This window comes from Notamacropus eugenii, chromosome 1, assembly GCF_028372415.1.
Source record: "Notamacropus eugenii isolate mMacEug1 chromosome 1, mMacEug1.pri_v2, whole genome shotgun sequence".
NCBI lineage: Eukaryota > Metazoa > Chordata > Mammalia > Diprotodontia > Macropodidae > Notamacropus > Notamacropus eugenii.
Window position 1 is genome coordinate 334119892 of NC_092872.1, and position 17850 is coordinate 334137741.

At 34.7% G+C, this 17850-nt stretch overlaps 1 protein-coding gene across 3 annotated transcripts in view; it reads right to left on the reverse strand.

Annotated features, from left to right (window-relative positions):
- TRIM9 (tripartite motif containing 9) overlaps positions 1-17850 on the reverse strand; it is a 160603-nt gene that overhangs the window by 45217 nt on the left and 97536 nt on the right. For all 3 annotated transcript variants that reach the window (XM_072629826.1, XM_072629824.1, XM_072629825.1), the window contains exons 5-7: positions 16113-16266; positions 12050-12207; positions 1923-2061 (exon numbers count right to left, since the gene is read on the reverse strand). In XM_072629826.1, coding sequence (XP_072485927.1) covers positions 1923-2061; positions 12050-12207; positions 16113-16266 — 451 coding nt within the window. The remainder of the gene's footprint in view (positions 1-1922; positions 2062-12049; positions 12208-16112; positions 16267-17850) is intronic.

The following is a 17850-nucleotide window of genomic DNA, read 5'->3' on the forward strand; positions in this document are numbered from 1 at the left end:
CAGAACAGACCAAGATTCTCATGAAAGTATACATGTGACTTTTATTTTATTATAGGAAATATGACTTATGTGGAGTAATAACTATAGGGTTATAGAATTTTCTTTATATTTCTATAGTTGTAGAAACCGTGCAAGTTTAAAATTCAGGACATTTATTTTACTTTACAGTTCCTTCACTTCATTAGATATCTCATGGAAAGCATCCCTCTATCTGTTACTATGTTACATAATTTTAAAATCGAAATATACAGAATTAGACACATTATCATTATTATTAAAATAAAGTGAATATCTGCTTCTTGATATTATATTTTGAAAAGGGAATCTTAAGTGTTCCACCTGTCATATTAATAAAGTTTTGATATTTCTGGTGGACTTTTGGGCCATATTTTATGATGAATAGAAATAGTTTTCCAAGGAGTCTGATGGTATGTAATAGCAGCCTCATAGTAAATTCTTTCCATCATTTGTCTTTTTTTCTCTTTGCTAGTCAGTTGGTTTAAAGACATAAATTAAGGCAGCTGTTTTGAGATTCTTCAAAGGGCAGTTAGAATAACTTCTTTCAGAATTTTAAAGAATCAGACAAAACATCAATATATCTCTTTAAGAATTAAAGCATTTACTCTAAAATTAATAGCTCTGTCCAGGAGAGAAAACTATGTTTCCAAAATTGCAACTTTATCCGTGTAGAAATTATGAAAATGTGGCCCAAAGTGTTTCTAAACATCAACACAATTTACATGATATTTGCAGTTATTTCCCTACCAAATAAGCATCTTTAAAACACATAATAGGGTTATTCTTACAAACATAATTCTCAATGTTCCAGGACCATACATTACCAAATAAAATTGAGAAAAACAATGCTCTGGAAAACATAAAAAGGGAGACATGAAAGCTAAAGTGATGTTACTTCTATGCGGTAAAACTTCATTTGGATGGTTTGAAAAAATGCTTTGACATTGATGGCAGTCTCTAAACCTTCACATGAGTTTTATGACATGCTTTTAAAATAAAATGTATAACAAAATGCTTAAGATAATAGGACTGGCCATCAGATTCAAGGTTGTTTTCTGAGCTTGATATACTGTGTGGTATGAGCTATACAAGAAAGAGGAGAATGTTTCCTGGATTTGGAAGGTAGTGCAATTATCACTTTAAATCAAACAGGAGACAAAGATGGAGATGATGAGGTAATATAGCCTCACTCTTCTCTTTCTATGTGGTACTTCCAGGTAAGTCTATTTCTCATGTGAATGTGATTACTTTTACATGAGAAAGTGGAGCATCCCAGTGCTGCTACATAGAATACGAACTCTTCCTGAATGCCACGTTCTAACAAAGCATGCTTTTACCTAAAGTCCACTAAGCAAAAAACACACAACAACAACAATAATGAAAACAAAGCAACAAACAACTCCCATCCCCGTAACACTGTTGAGAATATTCTACAGGTTGTGTTAAGGAAATAGCACGAGCTACAGAGATATTTAAAAACATCTGAACACAATTTAGAAATGTGCTTGTCTTTTGGTCATGGGAGCTTGTTCCAAAGCCTAATGATGAGAGGAGCACATTTGAAAACGCATTTCTTTAGAGTATTAATCTAGAGTTCTTTGAACATATCTATCCCTATCTCTAGCTATCATCTCTCTTTCTGTCTCTATCTCTATCTACCTTTTAAAATTGATTGGAATTGTTTAAATGCAAACTCTGAGCAGCAGACTTTCACATTTTAATGCTACATATTTATTCAAAGTATCAGAAAAGTAACAACTTTGTGACAAAATATATAGGTTAAGCCAAAAAAAACCCAAACCTTTTAGTAATATGGGCAATGGTAGTGTTTGTTTAGGGGCTTTGGCAGTAATTTTAGACGCTATACAGTTCTTGTTCTGAGGGGTACTGCTGAAGTGCCTTACCCTCAGATGTCTGAAGGACCAAGGTCTTGCTGTATTGGCTGACTCCTGTTTTGTTAAAGGCTTTGACTCGAGCACTGTATGTGCTGTTGAAGTGAAGACCATCCACGGTGCACATTGTTTCCTTTCCAACATACACCTCCTGATTAAAAAAAAGAGAAAGATCATATTTTAATATATAATTCATTTTTCAGTTTTCAACATTCACTTCCACAGAAATTTGAATTCCAAATTTTCTCTCCATCTCTCCCCACTCCCCACTCCAGGACAGCACCCACCCCATTCACCCCTTCCCCCAGGCTGTCCTACCTTGTATCATCTCCCCCCCCTTCCATCTCCCTCCCCTCTGTTTTCCTGTAGGGCTAAATAGATTTCTATACCCCATTGCCTGTACAGCTTGTTTCCCAGTTGCACGCAAAAACAATTTTTAACATTCAGCATTTTAATACCAACATTTTTAGGATAAGAGTTTTGAGACTTTTAAATGAGATCTGTGATGACAGGATAAGCTTATTATTATTATTTTACTTGAAATTTTTTGAACGCTCTATAGCATCTCTTTGGAATAACACTATGCCTCTTGCATATAAGACATGGTACTGTTTCAATAGGAAGGGAAGGTTTGCATTACAATTATGACTGCTATCAATGATATTTGATAAGATGTCAATGTCTTCTAAAATATATTCTTGACTGATACAGTGGTGACCAAGAGCTCAGCATGTTATCAAGGAATAGTAATGGCTTCTGACAAAATAGAACAGGAGGACATTTGACAAAACAATTACACCATGTTAAAGGTAAAGATGAAACCCACTTGTCCAGAACATATCTTCCGGATAAAGTATGCTATTTAAAAAAAAAAACAAAACTTTACCTTGCCAGAATTCTCTTCCCATTTCATGCTTTCCTCTGTCTAGTCAAATTGAATCATTCTTTGTCCTCAGATAAATCTTGTATTTTCCCACCTCTGAATCTTTATACATACTTTATTATTCTTGATTATATCCCTTCCTATCCCTTCCTCCTAACCACAACTCCCCACTGTTAAAATGCTATTAATCCTTTAAAATCCAACTCATGACAGAGCCAGGAGAACATCACACACAGTAACAGCAATGTTGTGCGATGACCAACTTTGATAGACTTGGCTCTTCTCAGCTGTGTCCTATACAGGGTTAAAATCAGCGGGAAAACATGGTTACGGCATATAAATTTCAATGAGCAGGAATTGGGAAATTCTAAATTAAAGGCTAATCTTATGACTTATCCCCAGGAAAAAAACTACCAAAGAAAGCTCTATTTACTTCTAGCAAAATTCAGCATGTTATATCAATGTTGTCATTTTCATTAACATAGTTTTTCAGTGTTTATATGATTGTTCTTTGACATATTCATTTGTTTAGGAAATGATTATTTGGTATCCTTTGGGGTCTGAATCTTTTTTCTTATTTTTACCTATTTTCTTATATTTGATTTCTGATATGCTTAATATTTCCACCTTTCTGGATTTATCTATGAGTCCTATATGCCCTAGAACATGACAATATTTGTAAAGGTGCTCTATGATTATAAAACATAGGTATATTCTCTAAGATTCCCAATGAACAATCACCGTATGTCTAGCAAATAATTTTTCCAATATTCTATTAAAATCTATAATTCCCTTTTGTTTGATCAAGTTCTGAAAAAGAAATGTTAGTCTCCTACAATTTGACCAAACAGAAGAGAATTACACATTTTAATAGAATATTGCTATGCTATTTGATATGCTTATATTTAATAGTGATGTTTTTCATTATCTACCTTCATTTCAACTAAAAAAACATTTACTATGTGTGTATTAAGTGCTAGGCTCTGGGAATACAATGTCAAAATGAAAAGGTCTTTTCTCCTAAGGAGTTTATTTTCTAGGGACTGCGGGCAGGGATTAGGGTAGGAGTTATACAACATAAATAAATTCAAAATAAGTAAAAAATAATTATGAAGTCATTTTAAGATAGAGCACTAATGACTGAGAACATTAGAAAAGATCTCACTTGAAACGAGATTTGAGGGGATGAGGGGTTCTATGAGGAAGAAATAAGAGACATGAGACAGTATGGTAGAAAAGAGCACTACTTCTAGAGTCCAAAAACATTGGATCAAATCTCACCTCTGATAGTACTTGTGTGACATTGGCCAAACTACTTAACCTTAATGGGCCTCATTTTCCTTATCTCTAAAATGGGGGAGAAGTAAGTTGTACTAGTTGATAATTGAAGTTCCTTCTAGTTCTAAATCTATTATATTATGAACTCAAGTTGAATTGTTGTGCACAGAAAAAGAAAACCTAATAGTCCAATTTGACTGGAATAGAGTATTTTAAGGGTCTTACAAAATAAAATTATGGAGGATTTTAATGTCCTACTTTGGAATTTGTGTTGTTTAACCTAGAGGCAATAGGGAGCTAATGATTTTTTTCCAATAGGGAGATTGATGTAGCCCGGTCTGTATTATAGGAAAATCACTTTGGAGTTTAGAAGAAGAAAGGGAGAGACTGGAGTCACTGAGACCAGTTGTAAGGCTGTTGTTATTTATCTTCCATTTTTTAAAAATAACCAATGACATCATGGGGTGACTGGTGTGTGAATTGGATTTAAGTGAGTCAGAGTGGCACAAAGTCTTCTGCCTCACTCTCTCTTCTAGAATCACTGAAGTCTAGTGGCAGGACAAAAGTCAAGATGACCGGTGAAGGCCAAAGATGCAATGGAGAACCTTGGCATTTTATTATCTGACCAAACTCTAAGCACTCCACAGCACCTGTTTTAGCTGCCTCCGTAGCCAATGGAGCAGCTTGTTCTTATGTGCCCATTCGGCCAGGGAAGTCTTCATATACTTTGGGGTAGACATCCCTTAACTCATTGAAGGGTTGAGGCCTATTGGTGATCCTCAACCTGGTTTAGCCAGGGTTGTAGTCATTGTGCATGCTACAGTTTCTTGGAGCCACAGGTGAAAGTTGTGTGCTAAGTAGACACTAAAGGTGGATGAGAAGCCTTGAGAAGGGTTTGGCAAGCCCTCAAGATTCTAGTCCTCCTTGAATACCCCATAGACCACTATTACAATAGTCCAGGCAAGAGGTAATCAGAGCCTAATCTATAAAGAGGCTTTGTGAGTAGAGAACAGAGGACAGATACGAGAGATACTGAGAAAGCATCAACCATACTTGGCAACTAATTCCACGTAAACAGAATCTAATTTGCCTGGTTTTCTGTCTTGATGTTATTTATTAAATTACCCTAAAACCATGGTCACAATTTCAGCTTTTTTTCATTGTGATGAAGTATGATAAATCATAATGATCCCTTCACATATTTTGACATCTTTGAATGTTTCTTGTAAGTAATGAATTGTTAAGTTCTGTTTCCTAATTCATTTTATAATGCTTTTATATTTTATAATGACTTCAGTATATTGCTTCCAGTTTACAACTCTTGTTAGATTTTATGTCTACCAAATCTTAGAGTGTTACTATAGCATCCCCTGTGGAGTACTCCCAACTTGGTATTCACAGTCATAACATGAGTTCCCAGAGTTCAAGTGTTTCTACTATTCTAATATAACCCATGAATTTAAACTCTTGTGTCTGTGTCTAATGAACCCCTACTGGTATGCTTTCCATTATCAGTCAATAGATATAATTAACTCACAGCAAGGACATTTACTAAGATATCACAATAAATATAGTTGCCACAAAAACACCCTAACACAACACCTTGGTTTCCCAATGTCCTTGAGAAGAATGGGCATAAAGTGAGTTAAAATGGGAATAAATCACATGTGAAGGGAAAATATAGGGTTAAGGAAATTCACAAATCTAACCCTGTAGGTCCTAGAAATAATTTTGTCTACTGAGTCCCTTCTGCAGCTCAATTCAATTGTTGAGGCTAGGCTCCTTTTGAGTCTATATCTGGCTGCCTTCTCTACTATTAGAGGAGATGCTCCTTAAAACTGGTTCTGGAAGCTTTGCTGTTCTCCAACATCTGGATGAAATATCTCCTTCTAGGGAAGTAGCTCCACTATTTGATATCATGGCCAAGAAGTGGAAAGTAGGGGAAGAAATTCTCTCCTCCCCTTCTTCCAAGTGGTAAAAAACTGGGTTCTTTCTTGCCTGCTGGCTCTTTCTTTAGCTCTCTTGAACCAACAAACTGTCAAATTGTAAAATTTAAGAATCATATCAAAGGATGGTCAATTATTTTTCATTAAGTCAGAGAGGTGTCATATTGTAAACATTTATAAAAGGAAAAGATTTTTATACTTATTAACACATTGTCATTCATCTGTGAATACACTACAGCAGCTGACCAATTCCTTCCCCTAACAACTTCTATTGCATCAAAAAAAAGCTTCCTAGTGTTGAAATATCCCAAGTCCAGAAAGAGGAAATAAAAAAGAAGGTTGAAAAACCTGATCTCAAACCTGATGCAAAAACATAGTATGGTAGAGATAGGGGACGTCAATCATCCAGTTATCGGCTAGACCCTTCTCTATGTGGCATGGAGAAGCAATAATTTCTTAACATACTTTAGTGATAATTTCAACTATCAAAAGATGAAAGAATCAACAAGGAGAAATTCTATTCTGGATCAAATTCTTAGTCAAAGGAGGAAGAAACATTACTGAGATGGAAATTATGGGAGCCTTAGGAGAACTGACCACTCTATCCTAACGTTTATGATAAGAGAAGGGATAGCCCCAGCGTCGTCTGTCATACACCCTAGATTTAGGGAAAGCAGATTTAAAAGAAGTGAGAGGAAAGATATTATGGACTAAAATGCTTCAAGGGAAGTCTGCTCGGTGGGCAAGAAAGATCCACAAGAATGGTGTTCTGAAGGTGCAAAGGAAAACAATTCTAATAAAGAACAAAGTGAGATTTTTTAAAACATAGCAAGGGAATTTAACAACAAATTTAGATTTTAAAAAGAAAATTTATAGTATATACATGTAAGATCCAGTAACACAGAATGACTCTGAGGGTGGGATAGCCCTGCAAAAATAGTATATAGAAATAATAAAGCTTAGAATGGGCTAAGGCTCTTAAGGGAAGGTCAGAACAACAATGCTATTTATTTACTATACTGAGGGGGAAAGGAGAAGAGATATTTGATTGAAATAATTGCAAATGACAATAGGAAGAAGGCAGATATGTTCAATTTTTACTTTTGTTTCTCTACAAAGAAGAATGATATTTATACCTGAAATGATAGTTAGAATATGACCAAAGAGAAGTGGATAACAAAGCAAGGAAAAAACTCCATCTAACTGCCGTATTAGTCACATGGCTAAGAAAAACTTCATCCTTGGATCCAAAATGACTTGGAAATTTGGGATGGCTTGACCACTCTCAGTAATATTAGAGAGATTGTGGAAAATGGGAGAGATACAACAAGATTGAAGAAAAGCAAACATTGTTCCACTTTTCAAACAAGGAAAGAACAGAATCTGAAAACATTAAGTTGGGCAGCTTGACTTTAATTCCAGAAATAATTATAAAACAAATCATGAAAGAGATGGCAAGAGAATATATAGAAAGGGAAGCAGCTATTATAGATTTCATCAAGAACAAATCTTGCCAAATTAACATTTCCTTTTTTGGGATATACTAAATTAACAGATGAAGGAAGTGCTGTAGAAATACTTTATATAGATTTTAGCAAAGGATTTGATAAATATCTCATGTTATTTTTGGAGACAATATGAGTTAGACATGTAATACAATCATAGGGAATCAAACCTGTTAGATGGCTATACTCAAAGAGTAGTTGTTAACTGCACAATATCAATGAGTCAGTTTTCTAGTAGAGCACCCTAGGGATCTGTGCTTGGTCTTACTCAATTTAACATTTTTATCAATGACTTGGATGAAAGCCTAAATGGCATGTAAGCTCATCATATTTGAAAATAATGTAAAGCTGTGAAGGATAGATAACAGTGAATCTTAGAATTTGAATATAAAAAGATCTTGACAGTCTAGAGTATTGGGTTGAATCTAAGGAAATTGAATTAAAGATAAATATAAGACCTTGCATTTTGATACCAAAAAGAAACCAAACTTCACAAGGATAAGATAGGGGAGTCATAGATAGCAGTTTTGAAAAGGATCTGAGATTTTCCATTCACTGTAAGCTCAAGATGAGCCAGCAGTTAGATATGGCAGCCAAAAAATAAATGTAATCTTGGGCATAGAGGAGCATAACTTCCAGGAATAGGGAAGTGACAATTCCACTGTGTGTTGTCCTCATCAGACCTCATATGGAGTTTTGCGTTCAGTTAGGGACACTATAGTTTAGTTTTTGGAAGGACCCCACAGTTCATTTTTCTGGAGATTGTCCAGATGATGAAGGGACTTGAGTTCATGTCATGTAAACATCAATTAAAGAAACTGGCTGTGTTTAGCCCTCAGTAGGGAAGACTCCAGGAAAAATACAATTATTTGAAAAGATTATATTAGAAGAAGGGACTAGGCTTGTTTTATTTTCTTGTGTTGAGGGCAAAACCGATAGCAAGGAGTGGAAGCTGCTAAGATGCAAGTTTAGGTTTGATGTTTGGAAAAATTTCTTAACAACTACAGTTATCACAAAGTCAAATGGGCTACTTAGGGAGGTGTAGACTGATCCCTATTTAGAGTCTTCAATCAGAAACTAGATGATTACTTGTCCAGTGTGTTATGGGAGGGATTCCTCTTGTGTTGGGTTGCATTAGATGGCCACTAAGGTCCTTTTCAATTCTCAATATTTGTGATTCTTCTTTTGTTATAGAATAGCAATATTTTATTATATTCATTTACCATATATTTTTTTTTTTAGTAATTCATCAGTTTTTTCCACTATTTTGTTTATAGTTCTTTCCTATTACAAAACTTCTGCTATTTTGATATATAGAATTTCTTTATATCTCCAGTTTTCTTTTTAGAATATATGCCTAGCAGTAGTAGCTTTGGGTCAAAGAATATTTTAATCTTTTTTTAAAAAGCATAATTCAGGATTGTTTTCCAGAAAGTTTGGATCAATTCATTGGTCCTGCAATAGTGTGGATCATCTTTCTACAACTTTTCTAATATTAACTATTCCTATTTTTATTATCTTTGCCATTTTGTTGAGAATGAAATGAAAACTCAAAATTGTTTTGATTTTCATTTCTCCCATTATTAGTGCTTTGGAGTAGTCTTCCTAAAAATTGTTTCTAGATGGCAATTTTTCTTCTGGTAAGTTTGGATTAGAGTTGGCCTCATAGAGCATGATTAGGAATAGGGCTGCACCTTTGTTCTGGCTATCTTTTCATCAAAGTTGTATTTTGGCTTATTGTACCACCAGAAATTTCTTTTTGGTCTTCATGTACCATCTTCTCATCCTATCTGATCATTGAATACCTGCCAACTCAATAGGTTTTACATCTTTTGTTCTTCTTTCCTTTTGAATATGTGGCCTGGGATGTCTACAGATTTTCCTATATTTTGTATGGTGGGAAGAGAGGGTTTCTTCTTCTCTCCCCCTGGCAGCCATTGTTACTACCCATATATGGCAACAAGTCTGCTGACCTAGACGAGCCAGAGACTAGATTTCAAGTTTTTGGCTGCCTACTCCTCTTTGAGAGTAATCCTAAGAGATGGACTTTTCAAATATAATAGCTATCTTGGGAGATCAAGAATTCCTGAGTTTGTGCTAATTGGAAGGAAAAAGCATTTTTTTTGTAAGTATAGCCTTCTTAGAGAAGATGACCAGTAAGAGGACAATAAACCCTAGCCATGATCTGGTTTGTCTGAAGATATGGAACTGAAGTAAATGCTTTCAGTAAGTACAGAGCTGAGGTAAAGACAAGATGTCTGTTGAACAGTCCCACAAAATATATAATATTTTAGGCATCAACCTCCTAGGAAAATAGAATAAAAGTGATGGTTTACCATTTTAAATTTTTGTCAGATAAAGTGAAAATATGAATATTTTGTGTTTAGACATGTCTTTTGTGGTTAATGCAATTAATAACTCTCCTAATTCACTTATAGGTGATCTACCTATGACATTTAGTTCCTTTCTAGAGGGGATCCTGTTTTTTCTCTTTTGGGGAGGCCCTAGATGTGAGCCAAACCTAAGTTTGGTTTAAGTAATTGTCCTTAGAGTTCTGCTGTGGAGTGGGATGAGAAAGTAATTGAGTCAGGGGCACATAAGAAGAGCTTGACTCTCATTTTGTAGTCAGGCTTCCCAGGATAGAACCAAGTTGACAAGAGCCCAGAACTGGAATCTGAGAGAGTATACTTCACCCTCCCCACTACTCCCCAGTTATAACCAGAATAAATAATGAGGAACCTTGTTCTAGGTAGGGATAATTTTTGAGCAAATGCATGGAGATGGGAAGAAACAAAACATATATGGGGACAGTAAATAGGTCAGTTTGATAAGGAGGCATGAGGGTGAGAATGAGCACTCATTAAGCATCTACTATGTGCTGTACTAAGCCATGTTCTAAGTGCTTTTATAGATAGTAATACATTTGATCTTCAAAACAGTGCTGAGAGGTTCCCTTTTGATAGTTGAGGAAACAGAGGCAAATAGAATCACTTGACTATGATTACACAGCTAGTAAGCATCTGAGGCTAGATTTGATCCTAGGTCTTCCTCACTCCAGGTTCATTTCTCTGTCCTACTCTATTCTATCTCTGTGCCACCTAGCTGCCTCAGTAAAACAGAAGACTCAGAAGAAGTAAAAGAGAGGCAGGAATAAAAAATATATACTCTATAATGTTCTTTTGTAGAACTCTCAGACATCTCTTCATTTGCCACTAGCTGCTCTGCTTGATTTTGACTCTACTGTCATTTCATCACGCCCCACCCAGAATAAGCACATCACTAGGGCAAATTCATCAGCATGGACATTGATTTAGCTTTACTTCTTACGTCTAATCGGTGCCCTTATTTGTTTCTGTCTTTCTTATTAGAAGGCTGCAAGGAATAGCAAAAATCAATTCCATAGACTCCCTTTAAAAAGAACTCAAAATCCTAGACACCTCTTCATTGACTACCAGCAGCTCTGCCTCATTTTGATTCAATCATTTTCATCATGCTTTTCACCATCTCACCCCTCACAGGTTATACTTTGGCACCATTCCCTTCAGTTTTCTTTTCTCTATGTTTCCTCCCCTAAACTTAGACTGTTCCTTGAGGGCAGTTATTGTCTTTATTATTTTTGTTTATATCTCTAGTACTTAGCACAGTACTTGATACAGAGTGAATGCTTGCTAAATATTTATTTTAGTTTATAATATAGGAGTTGTAGATTATGTAGATGATTGGCAAATACTGAAAGTTTTTAAGGAGAGGAGTGGTATGATGAAATTTGTGTTTTAGAAATATTAATCTGGCAAAAAGTGTATGAGATAGACAACAGAAGACTAGACAGATGGAGACTGGCTGGGAAAATATTACATTTATTTTTCACGAGATTAAAAAGGGTCCCAGGGACATTGCGTGAAAGAAATGATAGCACTTGGTAACTGGATGTACAGGCTTAGAGAGAAGAAGAACTTGAAGATATTTTTGAGTTTCTGACTTTGAATGGAATAATAGTTGATAGAAAGCAAGAAGCTGGAGAGAAGGGTAGAGCAAGGATAATTTCCAACTTAAACATGTTGAGTTTGAAGTGATGTTCAGGATGTAGAGAAACAGAGAAAATGAGAGATGATAAATGCATACTTTAGATAATCCACCAAATTTTCTACTAGAATAGTAGTGATCACTGAGCCTTTTAGTACATAAAGATGAAAAGAGAAATTCACATTTTAAAATACTTTAAGGTTTACAAATTGTTTGCCTTTTGACAGCCTCTTAAGAATGTAGTGAAATCATTATGATGCTCATTTATTAATGAGGAGCTAAACGTTCAGCGAAGTAAAATGACTTGCCTAGGGCCCTACATTGGAGCAATGTCACATGATCTCAAATCCAGGTCCTTTGATTCCAGGACCAGTGCTCTCAGCAACAATCCACATTGCCCAATAACTGCCCAATTATTTTAAAAATAACTTTAAAAGTTATGACTTCCCTCACTTACAACATGCAATTAGAAAACCAAATAAACAAGGTAGATTCTTTACTTACTCTAAACTGACCACCATTTCCATCATCCAGTTCCAGAATATATCCTTCTGCCATCACTGGTGATAAAGGTGGCTGTTTCCATGACAATGTAGCACTGTTGTTGTGTGTGCAACAATCTTCCAACTGTAGAAGAGGCGCTGCTGGCACTGGAGAGGAAGCTAAACACAAATGAGTGTAACCCTGGCTGTTTTAATTGTCAAATAATAATTGCATTTCTTAACTTAAGTACAAACATTTCAACAAATGGTTGAATACTCCACAACTTAAAAAATAAACTAGAGAGCAACAGCAAGTTGACGCAGAATGGTGAGAGTGTTTCCTGTGTTACTATGCTCTCTTTAAGCCGTGTTCAGTAATATTAACTATATTAGAAATTAAAACTGGCAAGATAATTATTAATTCCTTAAAATGACAGTAATAAACTTATTACATGCTAATATAAATAATGTATTTTTGAAAAATAACTTTGTAGTTTCCAAAACAAAAAATTGTGAGAAAAATAACATTGTTTTACATATTTTTGCATAGTTCTTTAATGTCTGATTTAATAGAAGACATCTGAAGTCTCATACTGCAGCTGAATTCAATCTATCATAATATGTTATCTTGGTTCAAGTGTATGCAACAAATATGGTCTCACACAAATATGTAGTTGAGAAAAGGAAGAGTTTTTTTAATGGCCAACTAACTTCATGGTATTGTTTTGAAAATAGTTTTAGCCTCATAGAATCCTGAAAAAGGTCTAAGGGACCCTCCAAGGGTCTGTGGACCACACTTCAAGAAACTGTCCTAAACACATCATATCATTCATTTTAAAAAAAAGGGTATATTCTAAACTTATTATATCATTCATTAAAAGACAAAGGCCAAAGTGAAAGGATCAGAACCAGGAGACCTTTGTACACAGCAACAACCACAGTGTGCAAGGAATTTTTCTGGTAAACTTAGTACTTCATTGCAATGCAAGGACTAAAAAATTCCTGAACTACTCTTGAGGCAAAATGCCTTCCACACCCAGAGAAAGAACGATGGAATTGGATCACAGAATGAAGCAGATCATTTTCTTTTGTATTATGTTTTGTTTTGTTTTATGGTTTCTTTCATTCATTTTAATTCTTCTATGCAACATGACTAAGGTGCAAATGTATTTAATAGGAATGGATGTGTAGAATCTATATAAGATTGTACATCGTCTCAGGGAGGTAGTGGGGAGGGAGGGGTAAAGGAGAGGGAGGGAGTGGAAAAAAATCTAAGATATATGGAAGTGACTGTAGAACACTAAAAATAAATAAAATAATTTAATAAAAAAAAGACAAATGCCAATAAGACTTTAGAAAAGCATGAGAAGACTTAGATGGATTGATACAAAGTAAACAAGGAAAAATAATATACACATTGACTATAGTAGTGTGAATGGAAATAACAAGAACAAAACCCCAAACTGTAAGTAGTATGCAGAGATGGGAAACTGTGGGTGTGGAACACTGCATATACTATTGGACTCAATTTTACTGAACTGCTTTTCTCTTTCTTTCATTTTTTCTCTTGTTATAAAGAAGGGCTTGCCGATTATGTGATATGTCCATATATGCAGAAATAAAAGAGTAGGTTAAAAACAAATGACAGAAGTAGAATTTAGCAGATTTTTTTAAAAAAGAAAAATCCACCAGGAAATGATTGTTACATAATGCATGTTGAGGGACATGATCTATTTTGTAATTCAACATTTTCAACCATCTATGCATTGGGATGAAGTTTCTGGGCACATTGTTACTTGCTACTTCCACTCCCTTTCCATCCAAGTGACTTCTTTTCCCCTTGAGGGATACGATGTTTATATTGATTGCTTTTTTTTTTTTTACCTAAATAAAAGTTTATGCTGGAGCTGGACCAGTGGTAGTACGAATACTCAGGACTCTGTACTCTTCTAATGATGGAGTTAAGAAGGTCACCTATGAATACTTTGGTACAGTAATAAGGACTTGCTATGATATAAGATTCAATTTCTCAAATCTCAAAGGGGACAGCCATTCTAAGGAATTGGTAAGAAGAGCAAGATAATGACCTTAGGTAAGAAATGTCATCTTTCTGGGCCTCCATGACTTCATCTGAAACATGAAAAAGTTGGACTAGGTAATGTCTAAACTCCCAATGTTTTATCGTTTATTGGCCAGTTAAAAGTAATCTATCCCACTTGAGAAGTCTTGACACTTTGTTTAAACTTCTTTTGAACTTATCTCATTTTATTTATTATTACAGTTAATGAGTACTGTTATTAATGTTATGATTGTTTTTTTATTGCAGTAAAAATTGGTCTATTTGCTTTATATATGCTTTAATTTTTTTGTTTTTAATTTGCTTTTAATATGCTTTAGCTAAAAATAGCGTGAAATCTAATAAATTTAATAAGATGTTGAAAGCATACAGACAAAATGTATTGACAAGATGAGGATTTTCCCGAAAAACAAATGCCTTTAAATAAAAATAAACTTTTAAAAGTCTGTGATATCAAAATGATTTTGAGCACCATAATTGCTTGTAGAATTGCTAAGCCTAAAAAGACTCATTTAATAGAGAAAAGTATCAGTGCTATTTGTAGCTCTTGATGATGAAACAATGATTGGCAAGCAAAATAGCCTAAATGGTTCCACTCACAGATATTGAAATGACAAGGGGAATTGTTCATATCTGAAGACCTATGTAATTGATTAACTGACATCTTCCTTTTTTTTGCATTTCAAGTGGATAAATGAACAGATATAGGTAAAGATGAGCATTTGATTATATCCTACTATACGTTAAAGTTATTGGGGAAGATTTAATACTTAGTAAACCTATCAATAACAAAGCAACATAAAGATACATTTTATTATAATTGATGGAATTTAAAAATAAAACAATAATGTAGGAAAATTCTGTTGGTCTCTATAGTAACAGACTTTAATTAGCATTTGAATAAACTGATGGTCTACAATCACTACTTTAAAATATGTCCTTTGATGAAACTTGGAAAAATTGAATGCTTTATAATCACTTGTATTTAGAAATATTAGTGAGGAGCTATATTTAGTCTCTTAAATTGTTGCAAAAACAATCAACTTTATTAAAATATTCCAAAAAAGAAAGTCCTTTGCAAAATTTTAAGACAATATTCGTGCAGAGTCCAGACCATTTCTATATTACTGCAAAGCACATTGGTTTTCTCTTGCTCAAATGAAAATGTTCTATATTGATTGTTCTGAGAAAATCAGATAGAGGTGAGTGACATTTGGGAGGAGGGGTTAGAAAAGGGAGATGTCGTAATAAAGTCTGGAAACCATTGCCTTGTCTCAAATATCTTCTCCCCCCAAAGTTAATCATGTGTCAATTTACCTTCTATTTAGGCTATACTTTTCCTTCCATTTTTAAAAGAAGCTGTTAAAATGCCTTGCCAAACATAGCCGAGAGCTACATTTCTTTGAAACATCCATGTTACATGCTCAAAGACAGTTCTCTAAGTCTCTCTCCATTAATGAGTGTGCAGCACTTACTCTTTATCCCTGGGTTCAAGTTTTAGCCTTTTCTGCAACAAATAGGTAATTGGATTATACAGGTTTTCTGTTTTGCAATACTATGTTGCAATGCATTATCAGCCATCAAGAATATAATTCCAAAACCATTTTAGAGATTAGGAGAAAAATGTCACATGAGAGCTATCTGAGTATCAGAGAGCCAGATTAAACATATAAAACTACTCAGCTTCAATGTGCTCATCCTTCTTTTTTGGAAAGGACCATGACATCAGAGAAATGATGACATGACTTGCATTTGACTTTGTTTTGAGTGAGGGAGAGCTGTGCAAGGTCACCAGCCTCACTTTCTCCTCCTGAGCCATTTACATGACAAAAGAAGACACTGTGCAAATCTTCTTAGAAGGCTAGATTTGTAGTAGCCTACTAAATTAATTTGCATGTTTGTATTCCCTAAAATTACTTGTATTTGGGGTTCTAGACCTCAACACAATTACATAAGCAACAATATCTACATAAGATATTCTTTTACTTATTTGAATATAAATACTTACTTTTCACTTGTACAAAGTCAAGTTGATGGATGGACTGCAGCAGAGGTGTGTTGTCTAGATTCAAATCAAAGTCTGTTGTCATCCTTGGCGTAAGAGTCCCTTTTCCCCATTGATCCTCAGTCAAGTGCACTCTTCTAATGAGTGCATCAGAAATCTAATCACATTAAAGATTGTGTGAGAGATTACACTGGGAAATAGAATAGTTTCCAAATGAGTTATATCGTTACCTTGAAAAAAAGTGAGGTTGCTGAAATGGTCTTTACCCAATATCAAAGTTTCTTGATACATTTCTGAATGTCCCTATATTTAGAGCTAAATTTACATTTAGTCATAGGCAAAGTGGGTGGAAATTAATTTTGGTATAAATAATTGCTAAATTATTGGTAAATATTGGTAAATAAATAATTGGTATAAATGATGCATATGATGTATATTCAGCTCTACTTGCTGGGTTATGCAATTCTTTCTGATCTTACTATCTTAATGGAACCAGTACCACTATAATAGGTGATGTATAATCCACTGCATGTGAATGACCAGCTAGTCTCTGTCTTATATTAAGAAATGACATTGCCCTCTCTTTAGAATACTAAAATGATGGGTGTTAGAAAATGACAAGAAATCGTGAGTTAATTATATTCAGCAAAATATAATTTCTAACATCTTAAAAATAAAATCTGTGAAATGACTATCATTTAACAGACCAGAAACCAAACACTAGAAGACTTAATTCCTTGGAATCCTACCCTGGGCCCCCATTGTCCTTATTGGTCTTTGCTTTCCTTCACCCAGTACATCTAGAACTGGATTTCTTCAGGCTTCACTTTTCTTTCTGGCCATCTTCTTACCAAATGCTGTGCTGTCATGAACATATACACCCCTTGCCATGTCATGGGTCCATGATTCAAATCAATGTGTACCTTTCCTGTACCTATACTTGTACTTGTACCTCATTCCACTCATTATCCTTGTAACTTTCTAAATATTCCCTGACCAATACTCACATATATGTAGCCTGTTTTTTGAATAATGAAGGCAAGGAATTATTCAACAAACAATTATTAAATGCTTACTATGTGCTAGGTGCCTTGCTAACTGCTGAAGATACTGTTTCTGCTTTTATATTTTCATCCACAGAACTTAGCCTGGGTCTTGGAACACAGTGAGGGCTTACTAGGTGCTTTCTCTTTTATGTATTCAATACGGATCTTTCCTTTTTCCTGTATATCGTATTCATTTACTTTCCATTGTTACTCTGTTTCTTAATTTAGTATTTTTATTTGAAAATGGCTTACTTAGCAACCAACGGACTTTGGCTCTTTAAGTGTAATCAATTTTAAATTATTATATTTAATTAAAATTTGGCCTTGAGTAACAGAAAAAAAATCAAAGATATTAATGTAGGGAACAATAAACTATCAAGATATGAGTCACATTGGCCTAGTGGGAAGAACAATAAATTTAGTACTTCAAGACTCAGCTCTGATATCTAAGTCATGTGACCAGGGAAGTCACTTAATTTCCCTACATCTCATTTTACTCATCTAAAATAGTAATAATGATGTCTTTTGAGATTTTTGTGATCAGGGAAGAAACAGTCTTGGAAGGATTAGAAGAATTTCCAATAATCAGGGGCTTTCCTTGGGAGAATATGGGACCTTGAGGAGAAAGAACTCCTATACCTCTTCCCCCATTCTTCTGTAGAAATGCCAAGATTTGAAGCCACTTTCTTGGGTAA